General features: G+C 47.0%; 1 protein-coding gene across 10 annotated transcripts in view; it reads left to right on the forward strand.

Moving 5' to 3' along the window:
- Window positions 1–22,526, forward strand: part of AGAP1 (ArfGAP with GTPase domain, ankyrin repeat and PH domain 1) — a 562,171-nt gene that overhangs the window by 455,039 nt on the left and 84,606 nt on the right. Inside the window, exon 14 of one of the 10 annotated variants that reach the window (XM_055586532.1) lies at window positions 20,923–22,253. The exons of the other annotated variants lie outside the window; for them this stretch is intronic. Within the exon in view, the coding sequence (XP_055442507.1) occupies window positions 20,923–20,948 (26 nt within the window). The 3' untranslated portion in view covers window positions 20,949–22,253. Of the gene's footprint in view, window positions 1–20,922; window positions 22,254–22,526 lie in introns of those variants that run through there. 10 annotated transcript variants of the gene reach the window in all.

The raw sequence follows: 22,526 nt of genomic DNA on the forward strand, positions 1-22,526 counted from the left end.
GGTTTTCATTTGGACCGGTCTTCTTTGTGCAGCGGGAGTGGTTTTCCTCTTCAATTGACTCTGCAGAATCAGGGTGTACTGTAGGCATGGTCACTCAGCAGCCCTGAGAGAAACTACTGGAGTCCTTAACTTCATGTTCTGCATACACACAGACACACAAGTGTACTCACATACACAGACACACAAGTGTACTCACACACACGCACACACAAATGCACTCACACACACACATACACAAATGCACTCACACAGACACACAAATGCACTCAGACAGACACACTAATGCACTCACATACACACACACAAATGCACTCACACACACACATACACAGATGCACTCACACACACACACAAATGCACTCACACATACAGACATTCAAATGCACTCACACACACAGACACACAAATGCAGTCACATACACACACACGAATGCACTCACACACACACATACACAAATGCACTCACACACACAAATGCACTCACACATACAGACATTCAAATGCACTCACACACACACACAAATGCACTCACATACACACGAATGCACTCACACACACACATACACGAATGCACTCACACACACAGACACACAAATGCACTCACACATACAGACACACAATGCACTCACACAGACATTCAAATGCACTCACACACACACACAAATGCACTCACACACACAGACACACAAATGCACTCACATACACACAAATGCACTCACACATACACATACACGAATGCACACACACACACACAAATGCACTCACACACACAAATGCACACACACAGAGACACACAAATGCACTCACACACAGAGACACACACAAACACACTCACATACACACACACGAATGCACTCATACACACACATACACAAATGCACTCATACACACACACACACAAATGCACTCACACACACACACACGAATGCACTCACACACACACACAGAGGATTTATTCTTTCTCACTGTCATGGAAAGAAAATAACTTCCATCAAAATTTAGAGTTAGAGATACATCTTTAAAAAAGAAAATCACAAAACAGAAAATCTAGGTTAATCACCTGTTGGCAATAATCACTGCACCCAGTCATTGGCCCCTCGCTACCCATCAGCCCTGCGATGAAACCCTCCACGGGTGTCCTCTTCTGACTTTCAAAGGAGCCTCCCACTGAGTCTCCACAGTGACCAACCCTCCCTTTGGAAGGTCATGTGTCTTTTCAGTGGTCTTCCCTCACTACAAATCTTGGCTTATCTAGGACTTTCCCTAAGACTTAAGTTCATATAAAGCAGAGACTTGTATTGAATACAATAGGCTCAAAAGAATATTTCTTAATTATAATAAGTTAATACTCAAGCCATTAAAAACTTCTGTCATTTTACCCCAGCTATGTTGACAAAAACGTATTCTTGTAACAGTTGGAAAATAGCAAATTCAGAATTAGCAAATTGTTTAAGGTTTAAAGTAGGTGTTTTAGAAACTGGCGTACGTGATGATAACCTGTTTACAGCCTGGTGATTTTACCTGAACAAGTGAATCCAATGCTCACATTAAAAGAGAAAGAGCCAATAACTTGAAAATACAGTTCCATCATCACCAGGCGCAGAATACCTCCTGTAATTAACATGTAATTACCCTGAAAAAGGCCGATTAATTAAATAATGTAAACAGTTTAAGTAAACTACTTTCTTAAATCTGGCCCCCCCAAAACATTATTTTTTTTTCCCTCGTTGTGGGATCAGACTCCTACAGCAGGAGGTGAGAGGGAGGGAAGGACTCGCCAGCCCAAAGTGGCCCAGTTTGGGGGCGGTGGGGGAGACTTACCTGCCTGCGGTGCCCTGACGATGTGCCCGCAGGAAGAGCCACCACTGTGGCAGGTGGTCTGGGACCTTTGCTCGTTGTCATTCAGTTGATAAGTCGACCCAGCTGTTTTGTGACCCCATGGGCTGTAGCCCGCCAGGCTCCTCTTGCATTTCCCAGGCAAGAATATTGGAGTGGGTAGCCATTTCCTCTTCCAGGGGATCTTCCCAAAAGTGAAAGAAGTGAAAGTCACTCAGTCACGTCCGACTCTTTGCAACTCCATGGACCGTATGGTCCATGGAATTCTCCAGGCCAGAATACTGGAGTGGGTAGCCTTTCCCTTCTCCAGGGGATCTTCCCAACCCAGGGATCAAACCCAGGTCTCCCACATTGTAGGCAGATTCTTTACCAGCTGAGCCACAAGAGAAGCCTAAGAATACTGGAGTGGGTAACCTATCCCTTCTCCAGCGGATCTGCCCGACCCAGGAATCGAACCCTGGTCTCCTGCATTGCAGGTGGATTCTTTACCAACTGTGCTATCAGGAAGCCAGATCTTCCCAACCCAGGGATCAAACCCACATCTCCTGCATTGCAGGAAGATTCTTTACCTCTGAGCCACCAGAGAAGCCCTGGACCTTTGGAGTATGTATAGCTTTTTGAATAACTACCAGATGCCCTCTTTTCTTTTGCTGCTGTGACTTCCCTTTTTTTCCTCATCTAAAGCAGGAAATGGAAGATCTCCTATAGTTGAATGAATCCATTTTTTTGGCTGCCTCTTAATTACAGAAATATACAAGTTTAATGTGGTTTGAAATCTTTCTGTTTTCCTTTTTAGAAAATCCTAAATACCTTTAGTGAAGGCTTCCTTCCATTGGTACGTGAGTGACGGTTGATCCCCTTCCCTGCCTTCCCGAGTCAGTCACAGCCTCCCTTAGGGCCTCTGGGATTTCCCATCAGCCCACACTCTTCCCCATCAGGAACTGCTCTCTAAACGTGAGGACAGATGTTCTCCAGAGAGCCTGGCTCCTCTACCCGAGCAGCAGCAGTTGCGTAGTCAAGGCACGTGGGCACCTCTTCCCGTTTCAGTTTGCTGGCAGAGGTCAGCTTTTCCATCTTCTCTGGGATACTTGCATTTTTATATCACTTCCCAGTGATGAGCCACTCAAGAGTAAATAGAATCTTAAAGACCAGAGATGATTCTTTCTTTTTTTTCTGCCAACCTTGAGTCGTGGTTGGATGCAGGAGGGAGTGGAGGAGATGATGAGGATGGGGTGGCCAGCAGACCCCGGTCATGGGGAAGAAGGGCTGAAGATGCTGGCAGGCCAGGCAGCGCCTGCGGGAGGGTCAGGTCACAGGTGGTGACTCTGGGGAGAGGGGTACCACGTGATTGCTCTGGTCCAATGGAGGTGGGCACAAGGGAGGGGCCAGCCAGCCAGCTCCCTGGATGATTCTAAAATCACTGATTTAAAACCAAAATCTGGGTCCAGCTGGCCTCTGGGGAGCCTAGACGCCAGCTGATTCCAACTCATCAGGGCTGAGAACCGGAGGGTCAGGTGAAGGTCAGCTAGGACAGTGTCAAGGACGCACACCACCAAGGTTCAGACACATCTGAGTGTGGGGCACCCGCCAGGACGTGGCAGCCCCCAAGGACGCTCTTACCACTGGACGTCATTACTCTGCCCCAGGCGCTCTACCATTAGCGTCCCTCCTCTGTTGTATTGATTTTATTTTTTTCCTAGTTTTATTGGTTTAAATCAAATTTCAAACTTATAAAAGCTCAAATTTTGTGAACTGTTTTGTTAAATACACCAGAATTCGTATTTGGGTCATAGCTGCTGTTTTCAAAGCAGTCTTACCCTCAAAAAGTACCTGCCATAGTTGCCTGGTGGTCCAGTGGTGAGGAATACACCTTACAATGCAAGGAACAAGGGTTCTATCCCTGGTTGGAGAACTAGGGTCCCACGCGCCGCAGAGCAAATAAGCCCGCGTGCCACAACTACTCGGGCTTCCCAGGCGGTGCTAGTGGGAAAGAACCTGGCCTGCCGATGCAGGAGACAGGAGAGACGCGGGTTCCATCCCTGGGTCGGGAAGATCCTCTGGAGGAGGGCCTAGCAACCCAGAGTCGGACATGACTGAAACGGCTAAAGAATCTGTGCACCGCAACTGAGAGCCAACACAGCTAGGGAAGTAAATAAAAAGAACCTGCCCCTTTGCGTTTGCCCTGCCACCGTAGCCAGTCAGACAGATAGATGGAGCATCCAGCCGCCAGAGCAGAGCGCTCCCCTAGAAGCATCCCTGCCCTCAGTGGATCGGGAATTAGGACAGAAACAGCTGAGAAGCCTTTTCTCTGCTCCTTGGTGTCTGGGGCCTCACCCAGAAGGCTGTACATGCCGGGGCTGGAAGCATCTGCAGCCCGGGTCCCTCACGTGCCTGACTCTTGGTCTGACCTTGGCTGTGGGCCAAGGCACCTACACAGGGCCCTCCCGCACCCTCATCCCCACGTGGCCGGCCTTCCTCCCAGTGCAGGGGGCACGCGCCATGGGAGAGAGACGCAGCCAGGAAGGAGCCCCGTTTCCTGCTGCGTCCTAGGCTTAGAGGGTACACAGCGTCCACTCCACCGTGATCATAGGAAACACCAAGTCCTGGTTCCAGGCAGCAGAAATAGACTCTACCTCCTGCCAGAACGTGGCGAGATTCTAGGAGAGCGTGTGAACCCCCTGTGTTGCTGTCGCCTATGGAAAATGAGTCGCAGATAGTAAACGTATGAGGCGGCAGGTTGTGATCAATGCAGTGACTTGAGTCCATCAGATTGTTTGCTGGAGGGACAGAGGCCAAGAAAGATCACGAGGAGACTCAGAGCAGAGTTGGAGAGGCGAGGCTGGTGGCTGGTGGCCCTTTGGGGCCCGTGTGTCCCCAGGGAAGGAGTTGTGTTCTTGTTTCAGTTCCGGGGGCCTCATTAAACTCCACACTTGTCCCTCATCCATGTCATGACCTGTATGCATGTTTAGGTACTGCTGTATTGTTTCAAACAAGCTGAGTTTTACTTTGACCTCACTGTTATAAATCGCTGGTAAAATACCTAGGGAAACAGTTTATTTTCCCTAATGGCTCAGACTGGAAAGAATCTGCCTGCAATGCCGGAGACCCAGGTTCAGTCCCTGAGTCGGGAAGATCCCTTGAAGAAGGGAATGGCAACCCACTCCAGTATTCTTGCCTGGAGAATTCCATGGACAGAGGAGCCTGGCGGGCTACAGTCCATGAGGCCGAAAAGTCAGACACAACCGAGCAACCAAACCACCACCACCATATATTTCTTCTCTCTCCGAACTTGAGGAGAAGAGCCGGTATAAAGATATTTCACTATCTTCTAGCTTGTTCCCCACAATTATATTCCTGTATTTTCAGGACTTATTCTTTCCAAACAGCACATTAAATCAGAAAACCGTACCTTTTATTATCATTATTATTTATTTGGCTGTGCTGGGTCTTAGTTGTGGCATGCAGGATCTATTAATAGTTCCCTGACCAGGGGGTGAACTCAGGCTGCCTGCACTGGGAGCACAGAGTCTTAGCCACTGGACCACCAGGGAAGTCCCAGACAGAGGGCTTTCCTGGTGGCTCAGCGGTAAAGAAGCTGCCCTCCAGTGCAGGAGACGCAAGTTAGGTCCCTGGTCCGGGAAGAGCCCACATGCTGTGGGGCAGCTACGCCCGCCCAGCTGCTGCAGCTGTTGAACCCCTGATCTAGAGCCCGGGAACCGCAGCTCCCGAGCCCGTGTGCCGCAGCTACTGAAACCCACACGCCCCAGAGCCTGTGCTCTGAGGCGAGAGAAGCCTCCGCAGTGAGAAGCCTGAACACTGCAACTAGAGAGTGGCCCCCACTCACTGGAATTAGAGAAAAGGCTCACACAGCACTGGAGACCCAGCCCAGCCAAACATAAATAATTTTTTTAAAAGGGCAGTCTACAGAACCACTGCACACAATGGGATGCCGAAGAAAAATGAATCCCTTTTTACGCGCATCCCTTTACCAGTTGAAAATAAAGTAGATTAAATATTTAAAAGTTTTTAAATAGTTTTATTCTGTGTGGGATTACTTTCAGAGGTTGCTGAATGGGCTTGGGGAATTTTCCAGCAACCGGAAAAAGACACGAGCATTTAATACAGGGTACTCCTAGTGCTTTTAAAGCGAAGCCAATCACATAAGGCCATCTCGCTTCATGGGTAATTAAGGCATTTCACTCTGCAATTGCTTATTCTAATGAAGAAGAAGAAATTTCTCTTTTTGCGGAAGTATTTCTTGGAAGGGTTTTATTTCTAGTCATTGCTCCAACTATGGAAAATGTTTCTCTCCTTGTCTCCTCTAATATCTTTTTGAATTGTGAGTTGGTGTCGGGGGCGGGAGGGTGGGGGGAGGTGATCAAAAGTATAAAGATTCTTCACAGATTCAAACTTTTGTAAATGCTTGGAACCTCACTGTCCATGAAGGCGACACAGCCAGCACCGCGGGTGCCCGGATGTCCTGTTCTTCCTCAATGACCAGCAAGACTCTGTCCGCCCGGGGTTTCTTCCCACCGCGTGCGGCCAGGCCAGCCCAGGCAGGCAGGCGGCCGAACAGCATCAGGAGCCCTGACGGCAGAAGCAGGGATCCCGGGCAGCCGGGAGGCCGGTCGGGAACCCAGGCCAGCATGGGCTGGTTTCCGCCTCTTACCGGTGGGAGGGCCTGGGCCAGTTTGTTGTGTCTCCTGCCCCGAGCTCCCAGCTATAAGATGGCAGGACGACGCCTCCTGGAACTGTGGTCAGGGTGCCGTGAGTTCTGCGATGCGTGTGTGTAGGACAGAGCGCCTAGTTCCTTTCTTGGGATTCCGGTTGCGTGTATTAACATAATGCTCGTGGGCCTCCCTGGTGCTGCAGTAGGGATGAATCTGCCTGCCAGTGCAGGGTACGCGGGTTCGATCCCTGGTCCAGGAAGATTCCACATGTCGCAGGGCCACTAAGCCTGTGCACCACAGCTGCTGAAGCCTGTGCGCCTAGAGCCTGCGCGCTGCAGAAGAGAAGCCACCACAGGGGTAAACCTGCGCACCCCAACGAGAGAATTCCGAGTGTAGCATTGAAGACCCCGTGCAGCCAAATGTAAATAAATTAAACAAATTACAAATCATAATTAAAATAATACTCTTAGGACTCAAATCACTTGCAGTACATTTGTAGTTTATACTGGCTCACCTAACACAGGCCCAGGGACATTGTTTTCTGACTCAAGGGATCTCTAGTTAAACCATGGTTTTCAAGGGTGGTAGATGGTAACCAGGCTTCCCTAGTGGCTCAGCTGGTAAAGAATCCCCCTGCAATGCAGCAGATCTGGGTTCGATCCCTGTGTTGGGAAGATCCCCTGGAGAAGGGAAAGGCTACCCACTCCAGTATTCTGGCCTGGAGAATTCCATGAACTGTATAGTCCACGGGATCCCAAAGAGTTGAACATGACGACCGACTTTTTCACTTTCAGACAGTAACCACCAGAGGTGATCTATTAAGTGGTGTGGATGAAACGTTGAAGCTGATGCTTCTCCTCACCCAGAGTACCATGCCCGTTAATGCGGTACCCACCCATGGGTCAGTGAACACTCCTGGTGTACTTTGGGGTGGATAAGAGCTGCTTCCATGCAGAAGTGGGTCCTGTTCCTTGGGCTCTTCCAGCCCCTTCTGGTGGATCTCCAGGGTGAACCATTCACTGTCTCCCTCCAGCCCCTCCAGGGCTGGGGAGCCTGTCCCCCCACAGAGGCCAACTTAGAAATGTCTGCACTATCACAAACAATGTCATGACAGGCTTACAGAAGGTCCCTAGTAAAGTAGTGGCAGAAGTTACCATTAAAGGTGAAGAAAAACCGCTTCATGGTAAAGCATGGATTTGCACGTGTATGAACTGAAACGGAAGCTTTAACGAAGATCTGCATCTCGGACTCGGTGTTCCTGCCCTGCATGGAGCTCTTTTCCCTGGGCACTGACAGCGGGGTGTGTAGAATGTCCATAGTCGATGGTTGTACCACTAAAAGGCTGACCCTTTGGTGGGGTACACAGTGATCTTTTCTTCAACTCTTGTTGATCTAGGCAGTTCAGTTGACAGACAGTTTCTGCCAAGGGACAATGCTGTTTTGTGTACGTGACTTGCTTGTTTGAAACATTTCACGTGGGCTGGGCCCTGCCCCCCACCTAGACAGAAAGCTGGAGACGGCAGGAGACACCACACTCCTGCTTGCTGGTGTCCCCAGGTCGAGAAGAAAGAGCCCACGTGAGCTACTGATTGGGTTCCAAAGTATTTCTTTTGGACGAGGGTGGTTTTAGGTGATATAAACCAGTGTGTTTTCCAAAGTTTGTGTTATCAAACGTGAAGCCAACAAGATGCCCTGAAAGACAGAAGTTTTCAGAGTGTCGTTTAGTCTAGCCCCGTCTTGGCATTCTAGATGCACTGTGGCTGAAAGGAAAGGGCGTGTGTGTGAGTGCTTAGTCGCTAGGTCCTATCCGACTCTTTGCAATCCTTTAATGAACCAAAGGACTTCGCCGGTGGCTTGGTGGTAAAGAATCTGCTGCCAGTGCAGGAAACCCAGGTTTGAACCCTGAGTTGGGAAGATGCCCTGGAGAAGGAAATGGCAATCCACTCCAGTATTCTTGCCCCACGCGACAATCCCATGGACAGAGGAGCCTGGTGGGCCACAGTCCATGGGGTCGCAAAGAGTCGGACACAACTGAGCACCCAGTAACTTAAAGACTATGTGAGAAGCTCTCCACTTAAAAACAGAAAAGAAACTCCCCACCCCACCCCACCCCACTTAATTTACTGAACCTTGGAAGGAAGGTTATGATGGCTGTCAAGGCAGCACTTCTCATACAGACACCTTCCCCGGGGTCCCCAACTAGACATGGATCCCCAGGCTCTTAATGCCTCCAGCACTCATACTTGGGTTGAAGAACCCTTGATTTATAACTTAAAGTTACATAACACACTTTCCACGTGTGTCCTGATTAATAACTGTGTAGTTTCATTCTCTCATCTCTGCAAACATCGTCATCTTAGAGAATGTCCATCTTTAAAAATCTACTGCATTTAACATTTTTTTCCTGCCTGAAATTCCTGGTTACGTTTAGACGTGTTCCCTGACTGTTTCATGCTGTAGAATAGTCAATGGGGATGATGTAATTTATCAGGGGCACCTCATATTCATTTCTGTTCGTGTAACTGAAATCTTGCCATGCTTGTACTTACGTCTGTCTTGACCTTACCAATGGGCAATGACAGTAATGTAAGTAGAGGCTTGCTCCTTTCTGTTTTGGAAGTTGAATGTCGTCATCACCGCTAATATTGACTACTTCTTCTTGGCCAACTCTATACTAATTGCACTCTGTGCGTTATCTTCTTTAATTACTTTTCCCCCAATCTGGTGATACAGGCACGAGGGAGAGGCAGAGGGCCCAGAACACCAAGTTCTGGTTTTCACGTTACGTCAGTTTCTTGGAAGAAGAAGAGCCTGTCAAATTGGTTTGATTTGTACCCAAATTAAGATAAGACATGACATATAATACTATAGAAATAAGTGTGCTATTTTGAGTGTTGTATATTCAATGTCCTTAAAGCCACACTCCCTGCCCCCCACTCTCCCACAGAATAACAGAAAAAGATCTAAAAGAATAAACATCTTGTGTTGGTTGTGGGCAGAAGGCAGATTCCAAGCAGAGCAGCGCTGCGCTCTCTGGTGACAAACAACGTTGATAGGCACTCTGATGCCACAGATCAGACTTCACCACCGAGAAAATCTATCTGCCACCCCGCGCCGGGCAGAAGTCATTTATGCTCTGATCTCACGGACAGTTCCATTTCTCCGCGTTAGGACTGTGTGCTCTCTGGCCGGGCCTTATCTTTCTTTCTTGTTGTGGCTCTTTCTTTTCTCTATCTCTTCTCTCCCTCGCCCATCACCAAAAAAAAAAAAAAAAAAATCCATTGTGCAAATTGATTCGGAGATCAGCCTTGATAAAACGCCGGTCTCTAGCCCTCACTGGCTCCGTGCAGCCGTGGCATTAGCTCTTCGTGATTACCTGGCTGCTCCGACTGGGAGCTGCCTCTTCGGGCTGGAGGTCTGCAGAGATTAACTGGGGCTCTCCCACCATTTGTCACACAAATGGCAGTGCCAGTAAACTGCAAAACGATCCATCATTTTTCTCAAGATTGAAACCTTTTATCAGTTGTGTCAGTTTCATTATTCAATAAACGATTAGTAGCAGCCATCGTCGCGTACTCATCTGTACTTAGCCACTCGGCGCTCCCGCCGCCCAAGCAGGAGGTGAAGACACCTTGACGCTCAGCCCTCCCGCAGTGGAAAGGATGCTGGGCCTGCCAGTCACGGCGCCTTGACGATGGGAGAGGGTAAAAGTGTCTGGCGTCCATCTGCTCATTTTTTTTTTGATGGCGCTTGTGTTAAAGGATCTACCTGCCAATGCAGGAGATGTGCGTTCAATCCCTGGGTTGGGAAGATCCCCTGGAGGAGGCAACCCAGTGATTTAAGGGCACTTAAGTCCAGTACTGGACTTAATACATGGCAACCCACTCCTGTATTCTTGCCATGGACAAGAGGACACCCCATGGACAGAGGAGGCTGGCAGGCTGCAGTCCATGTGGTTGCGGGGTCAGACGTGACTGAGCTCACACACACACGTTTGACCTGGTGTCTAATCATTGGGTGGGCTTTTTCTCTGACCTCCCACCTAGCCTTTTATTTAAACGTTTTTGCCTTAAATTTAGATGCCAGCCATCTTGATTAGAGGGCTTCCCTAGTGGTCAGCAGTAAAGAATCCACCTGTAATGCAGGAGACCCAGCTTTAGTCCCTAGGTCAGCAAGATCCTCTGGAGAAGGAAATGGCTACCCACTCCAGTATTCTTGCCTGGAGAATCTCACAGACAGTCCATGGGGTTGCAAAAGAGCTGGATAAATCTGAGCGACTAAATAACAGTAACAACATCTTGATTAGGGACGTCACGTTGTTCCTCGGTGCCCGCGAGTCACTGCTGGCGGCCCTGCTGACTCCCAGGCTGCCCATTTGGGACTTGTGTTGATCATCAAGCCCAGTTTGTCTGGAGGCAGGAAAGAGAATGAGCTCCCAGCCTGCAGGTAACAGACCTCCAGGGGTGCCGGGGGTCTTGAGACAAGGGGTCCTCTGTAGAGTCACAAGTGAGCTTGTACTGAGTTTGTGATCAACAAGGAAGCAGAGCCACTTTAGAATGCTGCTGACTCAGAGTCATCCAAAGGGGACATGCATGCTTTTTAAAAATTGGGAACCACTGAGAGAGGTTGACTTTTGCTAATTTGGTTTTACGTTTTCACCCAAGTTGAACTTATTAGAAAATAAATTTCTGCCATTAGTTAAAAGCAGAAGAGAGACATCACTGAGTTTATCTCTGATTGGGACCTTATCTGATGATTCTGCTGGAGCAGTGTGTGGCCAGGAGTGGAGAAGTGTGTATGTGTGTATGTCTCTGTGTGCGTGTATACATATGTATATGCATAATCCCTTTATGAGGGAATTATAAAATATAATAATTCCTGAAACCATTCTGAACTGTATTTCTACAGTTGTCAGAAATACCTCCATACTTTCTTAAGCTTAATCATCTGTATTTTTTCCTCTTGATCATACATTTTTTTGAAGGTTATGGGTGTTTATTGTGGCTTCAGTTGCCGGAGTATTTATGTCAAATACTGCAGCCAGGATACTATATGGTTAGTGGTTGATTATATGATCTCTGTCAAAATGTTCAGTTTATTGTTTAAGATGTAATTTTGAGACCTTCTAAGCTGCTCTAGCACAGTCTCCAGGATACGTAATAAAAATTCATCTTCCTGCTATCTGAAAAAGTCCAAGTCCAGTCAGATGGACGGTTCGGGTCTTCCCCTTTAATTCTAGCAGAGTCTTCTTTTGGAATTCCTCTCTTCAACCCTCCTGTGCGTGAGAGAGAGCTACTGTGTGTTTCATAAAGTGCTTCCAGGTTCAAATTTTATGACTAAAAGGATGGGAAAAAACTTGTCCGCAGCGTCACCACGACTCCCCATGATGTAGTCATCAGCTGTTGTTACAGTGTGTTTTGGTAAGAAAGCCTTTCATCTGTTTCTCTTTGCTGGAGCTTCTTGGCCTTTGAGGGTCGAACTCGTTGCGTCCTCCGTCCTTCCTGGATGGGACGTTTAAACATTAAAAAGGAGGGACGTGTAGATGGATGATGCCGTAAGAGTCACGTTGAACGAACGCCTGGCCTTCATAAAATTATTGAACTGTACCAAAAGTTACAGGAAGCTATTTCAGTAACACATTTCATTCCTTTTATACTATTCTTGTCTTGAGTTCAGTATGTTCTCAGATTGTTTTTTTAATGACTGCACTTTCTAAGTCTGGCCTGCTGCAGTCCATGGGGTTGCAAAGAGTCAGACACGACTGAGCAACTGAACCAAACGGAACTGAACCATGCTTCCCAAGAATGAAATCTATATAAACATGAGGGGCCAGATGTGAAGCCCGTCCTCAAGACACCTGCTGTACTTCCAGCACTACTTTTACTTTGCTCACGGAAAAAAAAAAGGAGCACAGAGGGTCCATAGAACTCATGCAGAAGCTCATTAGAAGTTCATACAAGTTACAAGTTCAACCCACGTGTCCTTCAAGCTGTCGGAGACTTTCTTTCCCGGGGTCTGCACACCTTGAGTGGTCTTGGCCTCCCAGGCTTTCTGCCCCTCTTGCTGTGTCGTCTCCCTTACCCTTTGAGGATCCCTGGACGTGCTGGAGGTCCCTGATGGAGGTGACGACAAGGGGATCGGGGCACAGAGCCCTGCGTCACCCCACACCCACCCTGCACTGCTGCTGGGTGGGGCGGTGAGAGTCCCGCTTTCCCACCCCACCCCGCTTCCTCATCTGTTCTTTATCACACCTGGCATTTGGGAGGAAGGCAGTGTGTAGACACCACACGGATCCAATTCAGTGATTAACCCACTGAGCCCAGACGCACGCCCTGCAGCCAGTTCTCCCTGGAGGCAGCCGTTCATTGCTGTCCTGATGCTCTTTTCTTGGCAGTTTGCGGGTCCTGCCACTCTATAACACATTACTTTCTCTCCCAAAGAATTAGAAGTTTAAATAATATGTTTTTTAAACCCAAATAATGTATATGGGGTACAGATTTATGTGTTCCCTATCCATTCATGAAAGTGATGGATGAACACCTCAGGTCTTAAAACCATCAGTCCATGAAGTTGGTACTTCTTTGGATTAAGTTGGTGTAGTTTCTTTTCCTGGCTATTTATTTGAGGATTTTGTATACAAAATGGATAAGAAGAGCACCTCGTATCACGTGTCCTGATAAAACTTATCTATGTCAGACAGTATTTTCTGGATGTACTGGTGATTACAACATTGTTTTTCATATGTAACTATCACAGTTCATCCCTGTTTAAGACACCAATTTTGTCTCCTGACCAAAGTCTTGAGGCCATTCCTGAGCTCAGACCTTCTTGGAGTAGATAAGTTACCACAGGCGTATGTGCCAGGGAGTCTCAGGAAGTCAGCTGAGCATGGCTCTCTCTTTAATTTCATTAAACTCTGTCACTTTTATTAAAAAGATGATTTTGTGTGCTAATTAGAAGCTGAGATCTAAATTGAACATGAGCAAACTTTTTTCTCAGTGGATCAAAGCTTATTTTTTAATCATTAACAGCTAATCCTGAAAGTTAGCTGGAAACTTGTTCAAACATGTATGTCTGTACTCAGTCACTAGGTTATTTCTGACATTTTTGTGACCCCACGGACTGTAGCCCACCAGGCTCCCCTGTCCATGGGATTTTCCAGGCATGGTGCATTTTTATGAAATATGCATTGTAAATTCCTAAAAGGAAAAAGTAATTTAAAGGTCAACAATTCTAAATGAAATGCAGGGGAACAGAACAGCAACCCAAAGAACCAGCCTCAGTAGATTATTGCTTCTGAAGAAGATTAGTTAACAAACATACGCTGAAGCCCACCTTCACAATGATAAATTAAATCTTTTCACACAACTGCCCATTGGGGTGGGCGTTCAAGATGTTAGGAATTTCAGTGGTACACGTGACACGTAATATTGACGCCACCCTAAGATTCAAATTGTCTTTAGTTTGTAAAAGTGGGTTTAGTGAGTAGAAGCAATGGTACAGCGTGATCAGATAGTTCTGTCTGTATATGTTACAAGCTACAAAATTTCCCCTTTGTTTAGTAATGTTACTCCTGGCATGTAATTCTAAAGAAACAAAACAATTGGGAGGAATAAATACTCCGCCCAGAGATGCTGATTATGGCACTGCTTTACGACGCTGTGTTAGTTTCCGCTTCGCAAGGAAGTGAATCAGCCCTGTTGTTGTTACTGCTGTTTAGTTGCTCAGTCGTGTCTGACTCTTTGTGGCCGCATGGACTGTAGCCCACCAGGCTCCTCCATCCATGGAATTTTCTAGGCAAGAATACTGGAGTGGGTTGCCATTCTCTTCTCTGGGGAATCTTCCCAACCCCGGGATTGAACCCAGGTCTCCTGCTTGGCAGGTGGGTTCCTAAGCACTGAGCCACGTGGGAAGCCCACGTATATGTGTATCCCCTCCTCTTCAGCGTCCCTCCCACCTCCTGCCCCATCCCACTCATCTAGGTCATCACGGAGCCCCGAGATGAGCTTCCTGTGCTAAATAGCAGATCCCCACTAGCTATCTGTTTTACACATGGCAGTGTATATAGGTGTCCATTTGCCAAGTCGTGTCCGACTCTTTGCGACCCCGTGGACTGCAGCACTCAGGCCTCCCTGTCCCTCACCATCTCCCGCCCGGGGTTTGCCCAAGTTCATGTCCTTTGAATCGGTGATGCCGTCCAACCATCTCATCTTCGGTCACCCTCTTTCTCCTTCTCCCTTCAATCTTTCCCAGCGTCGGGATCTTTGCCAGTACTTTGGCCACCTGACGCGGAAAACTAGTGTGTGTGTGTCAGTTCAATTCTCCCAGTTCGTCCCACCCCCTGTCCTTGTGGCTCAGCCAGTAAAGAATCCGCCTGCAATGTGGGAGACCTGGGTTCGATCCCTGGGTTGGGAAGATCCCCTGGAGAAGGGAAAGGCTACCCACTTCAGTATTCTGGCCTGGAGAACTCCATGGATGAGTCCACGGGGTCACAGAGAGTCGGACACAACTGAGCGACTTTCAGTTCACTTCACTTTGGTTTTTACATACTGCCTCTCTGTTCCACCCTGACCCCACCCTGGCTGCCACGTGACATGTAGTCCTGTCGTCTCCGTTGGCGGCTCTTGGCTGGGGCATTTTCTCAGACTTCCCTTGTCTTTGATGACCTTGATGATTCTGAGGAAGACTGGTCAGGCTTATTGCAGGAGGCCCCTCAGGTGGGATTTGTCTGATGTTTTTCTCAGGGTTAGTCTGGAGTTTCATGTTTGGGGGAGGAAGACCACACATCATATCATGTTGAGGCTATGCACTATCAACAAGATGAGACTGTCAGTTTTGACCTTGATCACCTGGCTAGAGGGTGTTTGTCAGTTTCCTCCACTGAGTTACTCCCTCCCCCAGCGCCCCTCCACACTGTCCTCTTTGCAGGGAGGTCTCTGCACAGCCCTCACTTAAGGAACAGAGAATTAGGCGCCCCCTCCTTTAGGAAGGCTGCCTATGTAAACTACTTGAAAATCTTTCGGCCTGGAATATTTGCCTCTGCTCCCCATTTATTAATTTATTTGATCACTTATATCAGTATGGGCTGTTTATTTTATACTTGAGGTTATAATCCAGTACTGCTTTGTTTTTCTTCGTGCTCAAATCATTCCAGCCTTCAGCTGTTGGGAGCTCTTTCATTTGGTTTTGTTTACCTGTTCGTTTTAGTGGTTATTTACTTCCTAGAACTACAAGATGCTTCAGGCTCATCTTGTGCTTTTCGTCTCTCAGTCCTAGAATTAACCATTTTTCCAAAGGTTCCCTGGTTCTGTTTATTGGAGAATGGTACTAGAAACCAAGATCTGGGGTCTAGGTATGCTTGTTGCTACTGGGATGTTACTTCTTCTTGGTCCTCTCAGCAGATTTAGCAAAATAAAGGAATACAAGTTATAGTCTAGCATGTATATTCACATATCTATAAATATTTCCGTATATAATTATTTGTACCTATATAGTAGCTTTAATAGCATAAAATTTGAGATCACTAAATATTTAACAGTAAGGAATGTCTGGGGCTTTCTTTGTGGCTCAGCTGGTAAAGAATCTGCCTCTAATGCAGGAGACCCAGGTTTGATCCCTGAGTCGGGAAGATGCCCTCGAAAAGGGAATGGCACCCACTCCATTATTCTTGCCTGGAAAATCCCAGGGACGGAGGAGCCTGGGAAGCTACAGTCCAAAGGTCTACAACTATGGTATATGTTAACCCCACAATGCAACTGTTAAAAGGAAAAGCTTTGAAAACCGTGGTAACTGTAACACAAACACAAACTTGTAAGTATGATAATTACAGATGTAGGTGGATACGAACTTCAGAAGGAAAATGGAGTGGATGGTTAGAGTGGTCACAGTTTATTCTTAATATTAAACTGCAATGAAATTAATTTGGCTTCTACAGCAATATTTAAGAATCTTCTAATATGTTCTTACTTGAAGTTGAAAAAAGTTGATGTATTTAAATTATTTCCAGATGAAAGAAATGAGACTTTTTTACTTTGTTGCTACAATACTGCCTTGTCCTGCGATAATAATGACATTGTTTAATCGTTCACAATAGCCAAGGACCCTGCTAAGAAGTTGTGAAGTTATGGTCAAAGCAGTTTTAGGGGGAAGAAATCTGTTAGTGTTTAAAGGAATGTATTTCCACAAGAGCAAGAAGAATCAGCAATAGCATTCTTCTTTTGTTTCCCCGCTCTGATCTTTGTACTTGATTGACTCAGTAAGCACCACAGATCTTATGGCTTCCAGGATTTCTCAAGCCACAAATCAGAGTGCTCTTGAGAATTTCCGGAGAAGTCCTTCTTAAATGCAAAATGTTAAAAAGGTTTTCTAGCAGATATTTTCCCCAGTCTTCTCAGGTTCAGCTGGCCACAGAGGGGAATGTGATGGACTGAATAACCCCAAAGTGTATCATTTAACTCCGCGGTTGTAGGAAGTCAGCTGCAAAGATGGCAGATCAAATGCAACGTCTGCCATTGTTGAGGCTGGTGGTCCAGTGATCACAGCCCCTCAATTACAGCCCTTCCAGGGAGCACGAGCAGCAGTCATTAAATCATTATGTCTTTGATTAGTTGCTCTAACTGGTCATTGCCTTTGAAATATGATAGCACAATTTGAAGTTTTATTAAACTTTTTTCTGGAACTGCTGAAAAAGATGTTGTGTTTAAAAAAAAATCGAAAAAAGGCTTGCCATGCATTTTATTGGAGGAGATTGAGAAGAAGAAAAAGAGGAAAAAAGAAAAGACGAGTGTTTCCCATTATCGGTCATTTTGGTGGTCTCAGAAAGCCTAAGGTGGTCCCCGCATGCCCACAGCCCACTTCTCAGAGCAGCTGGCCCCCAGGGAGGGGACACGAGAAGGGGCAGGTCAGGAGACCCGAACCCACTCCCAGGCCCTGCTCCCGCCTGCCTGTGTGAGCACAGCTGAGCACGGCTCGCAAAAGATGAGCATCACCCTCACCATCCAGCTTGAAAAACCTTATTCAAACCTCACTTTTTTTTAAGTGAGAATTTGGTTTCCTTTTTCTTTCTTTTTTTTCATACTGATGTATTTGCTTGTGTTTGGCTGCGCTGGGTCTTAGTTGCCGCGTGCAGGGTCTTCGTCTCATCACGGGGATCTTCCCTTGCACGGACTCTCTAGTTGAGGCATGCAGGCCAGTAGCTGCTGCGCAGGGACTGGGCTCCCTCACAGCGTGAAAGTGGAAGTCACTCAGACGTGCCCAGCTCTTTGGGACCCCATGGACTATATGGAATTCTCCAGGCCAGAATACAGGGGTGGGTAGCCTTTCCCTTCTCCAGGGGATCTTCCCAACCCAGGGACCGAACCCAGGTCTCCCGCATCGCAGGCGGATTCTTCACCAGCTGATAGGACCTTGGTCTCCCGACGAGGGATGGAACCCAAGTTCCCTGCATCGCATGGTGGATTCTTAAACACGAGACCACCAGGCAGGTCCCTGCTTTTTGTTTCTGTTTTGAAGGTCAGGTGTTCAGTCCTTATACTACAGAACCATCAGAGTGTGGATAACCCTGATCGCTGAAAAACTAGGCTTTAATAAAAAAGGCAGAATGTTCTTTGTGATGCTGAGAACCCAGCACCCGAAAGTGGCTCCTGCTCCCACACCCTCGTTGCATCCCAGACGAGAGTGACGCCCAGAGGCCAAGAAGCCCCAACTTCAACATCCTAACAAGCCACCCCCCAATAGCCTTCCCTTCTCGAAATGAACAGCTGCTCCTTGAAGACATGGAAAGACATTTCCATTACTTAGTGATGTATTTCTCATCTCCATCTGAGAATGTGCCGAACCTAGAGTGGGGATGTTTCTACTTCAACTCACTTTTTTTTAATTTCAGTCCCTATTAAAAGTTACACTCTCGGTGTCAAGCTGAAATACCCAATTAATTGTGGGTGCACTTGAACCCTTGCTCTGCGACTCAGTGTGTTTCTAGGCCGAAAGGGAAACCAACGCTCCACCTAATTGGAACTTCTGGTTTTATGGCGTATCCTGGAGTTTTCGCTTCGTTTTTATTTTCGATGTTTTCCGGGGTTAATGGTGTTTTCCGTGCTCGTCTGCATCAGCCCACTATGTGGAAGCCCTCGGCAGTTTTCAAATCGTAAGAGCTTTAAAGAAGCCGCCAATGTTGAAATTGTATTTGCTGTCAGGAAAGTTGTTATGAGTTATTGGAAATGGAATTAAAACTGTATAATTAAGGATCGATTCCTTATTTCGGAGTTCTGTTTCGTTAGGTATTTCGTCTCGTGTTCTATGGGTTCAGATTACAAAAAAGAACGCTCGTCTTCGGGGAAGGATGAAGTTATTTTGCTTTCTCCACATTTGTCCTATTTTGCTTGGCCTCTGGTTTTGTTTAATCCTTTCAAAGACCCTTTTAATGGACGTTTCAACACGACTACTCCTCTGTGTGGTAGCCTCTAGGAAATGACCATTATGTCAGGCCCTTCACAGCTAAAGTAGTGAGTTCACATCGTGGAAGAATCTTCGGGGTTGCATCTTATGGGAGAGAAAAAAAAAAAAAAAAGCCCACTGCCCTTTTTTTTTTTTTTTTTCCACAAAAGAACAGAACATTTACCCAGTCTTGTTGAGCACATGAATGTTCAGATGCCGGCACAAAAGAAATCTCCAATCTCTAACCTCACAATGAAATTGCTCCGACAAAAGATCACGGAACACCGGGCGCACTAAAGTGGAAGAGACACAAAACCGCAGCAGCGTCTGACCCCGCCTGCAGAGGTTCCTGGGGGACCGTCTTTATCCAGCATCCTGGTGCTGCGATCCAGCTGCAGTGCTCCGAGGAGCCAAGGCAGTTCCTGGGCACCAGCGGCATTTATACCGGTGGCGTCTCTACAAGTAAATAAATACCCGTCCGAGGAGGACAGGGAGCCGTGCTATCGAACACGGTTATCATTTGGCTTCTCCAAGAGGTATAAGTTTCCGCTCCCCGGTAGGAAGGGAGAGGGTTATTTGTCTCGTGCTGAGACAAGGCAGTCTTCAGAGATGCATGGCACGCCCTCGTCAACCCAGCCCCTTCCTGCGCCGGGCTAAAGAGATCCTATTAGTTCTCATAATTGATTCGAGGGCTGCAGCCTGCGTTTCCCCAGCTCTGCGCCGTTCACGCCAGGGATGTAACTCATGCACACTTGAGCATCCAACATGGCTGGCAGGGCTCGGACACACCGCTCCTGGCTGCCTCATTTTTTAATCAGCTATCTGAGGAATATTTATCTAATCAACAAAGAGTGCTGTCAGAGGAGACCAGCAGTGACATTAATATAAGTCTGTGGTCTCCTGGTGCAATGACGGAGGAAGAGTTTAGGAGAAAACCCTGCTCGTTTGAGTATGCCAACAGACTACGGAATATGTTTATTCCGCTTACAGAGAGCTAGTCAAAGGGTTTCCTATGTTGGAATTTTGCTCTGTGATTTGTTCTCAGGCATTCATATGCTGTAGTTTAAAAAAAAAAAGTTTTTTTGTTTTGTTTTTTTTAGAGAAACAAAATGAATTTTCCTTTAAACGAAAATTTAAGTCCTTATGATCATCACAGGGAACTTGGATGAAAAGCTGTAGTGTCCAAAAGTAAAGAGGTGTGTAATAACTGGGAGTCGTTAACTCTAAGTGATTCCAGCTCCTCTGACTTAGCCGAAAGCCATCATTTGCACATTTTCCCTTTCTGTCTCCTCTGAAAAGGTGGTGACTGCCTGTTAGTAATTATAAGGAGTTGAGTATGCGGTGCACAAAACACTTCGTGTGTAGAGCTCAGACACCTCAGAGGGATGTTCTGTGCATTAGACTTTATGCCAGCTTTCCTTCTTCAGATGTATGACTGGGGTGGCCAGCCATCAGGACCTGGGTGAGCTGGGTCGTGGCCACCCACCCCTCAGCCTGGCAGCCCGCTCACCCAGTAAATCGGTCAGCCGAGGATGTGGACACCATCAGGTCTGTGCTCTGGAGGGGCAGGGTCACGTGACACCCCCAGTGCGCGTGCTCTGATACTTACCAACCTTTGCACCAAAGTCACCTCTCTCTTCCTCTCCTTGTAATTCAAAGATCGCCTTTTAAAGTCGGTTTTCATAATCCCTTCAGTGTTCATACGCTGAGGGCTGTTTGTCAGTTCTGAGGGGAAGTTACAATACCCTTGTTATCAGAGGGCTTCTGCTAAGTCGTTTCAGTCATGTCCAACTCTTAGCGACCCCATGGACTGCAGCCTACCAGGCTCCGCCATCCATGGGATTTTCCAGGCAAGAGTACTGGAGTGGGGTGCCATTGCCTTCTCCATATCAGAGGGCAGTACGCTTTTTGTTTTCTTACAGTTTGGAACACGAGTCTCTGTACTGTCTTAACCTGCCTTTTCCACGATTTTAATCCTTAGAAAATACCTTCCAACCCGACTCCTGATGAGTTTCAGCTCCCGCTGCTGTTAGTTCTCGACCCTCAGCTGTGTGCCGCGTGTGCCTCCTCCTGTTGTGACCGCCCGCAGCTGTCTAGGATTCCACCCACGTCCACGGTTCACATTTTGTCGCCATTATGGGGCAATGCTACAGTGTCCAGCTAAAGCCTTCCTTTCCCAGGCCCCCTGACGTTTCTGCTGACCCAGACTGGGATTCAGAAAGATGCACTTAATTTGCAGGCTGGGGACTTCCCCTGGCGGTTCAGTGCTTAAGAGTGCTTCCAGTACAAGGCATGGGTTCTGGTAACTAAGATCCCCACATGCCATGTGGCGTGGCCAAGAAAATAAAAGAAAAATTCATTAATTAATTTTTGAAAAGTAATAATTTGCAGGCTGCAGTGGTATGTGGCCCATCTCACTGTCTACATTTGTTGTCGTTGTTCTGTTTTCGACCCCACGGACTGCAGCACACCTGGCCTCCCTGTCCTTCACCGTATCCTCGAGCTTGCTTAAACTCATGTCCGTTGAGTCGGTGATGCCATCCAACCATCTCGTCCTCTGTTGCCGCCTTCTCTCCCTGCCTTCAGTCTTTCCCAGCATCAGGGTCTTTTCTAACGAGGCGGCTGTTTCACATCGAGTGGCCAAAGATAAGACCGTCTGTCTACATTGGGACTGACCATGAGTTTGCACTAGATCTGGAACTTTATGTCATGGGGTTGAGTCTGTGTCCATTAAAATGTGCACGTGTGTTCTCAAACACTGGAGACAGTGGTGTTGAAACTCTGTGCCTTTCCAATAGTTAGGTAAGGCATTCTCAGCTCCCAGGTGGTGCTAGTGGTAAAGAACCCGCCTGGCAATGCACGAGATGTAAGAGATGAAGGTTTGGTTCCTAGGTCCAGAAGATCCCCTGGAGGAGGGCCTGGCAACTCACTCCAATATTCTTGCCTGGAGAATCCCATGGACAGAGGAGCCCGGTGGGCTACGGTCCCATCTGGTTGCAAAGAGTTGGGCACGACTGAGGGACTTAGCATGCACGCAGAATGTAAGGCATTCTGGAAACTGCTCACAGAAGAGACTGTTGTTTATCCAATTAGCAGAAGAGCAGAATGGAAAATACCGATGGAATGCTCACACCCTGCTGCCTTTTTGTCCCATAACAGGAAATCCTCATATTAAAATAATTGTTTTATGTGAAATGAGTAAAAAAAATCAAAGTAAGTTAACCTTTGTTTAAAAAGATGAAACTATATTCCTGAAACATTTTTAAACGCTAAAAAAAAAATTTTAAGCTAAATTTTTTTTTTTTTAATATTTATTAAAGTATAGTTGTTTTACAGTGTTGTGTTAGTCTCTGCTATACAGCAAAGTGAACCAGCGATGCGTTTACATATATCCCCTCTCTTTGGATTTCCTTCCCATTTAGGTCACCACAGAGCACTGAGTAATCAAGATAGTATGGTACTGGCACAAACAGAAATACAGATCAATGGAACAGGAGAGAACACCCAGAGATAAACCAACACACCTATGGTCACCTAATCTATGACAGAGGAGGCAAGAATATACAAAGAACTCTACTAAAAACT

This window comes from Bubalus kerabau, chromosome 6 (genome assembly GCF_029407905.1).
Source record: "Bubalus kerabau isolate K-KA32 ecotype Philippines breed swamp buffalo chromosome 6, PCC_UOA_SB_1v2, whole genome shotgun sequence".
Classification (NCBI taxonomy): domain Eukaryota; kingdom Metazoa; phylum Chordata; class Mammalia; order Artiodactyla; family Bovidae; genus Bubalus; species Bubalus kerabau.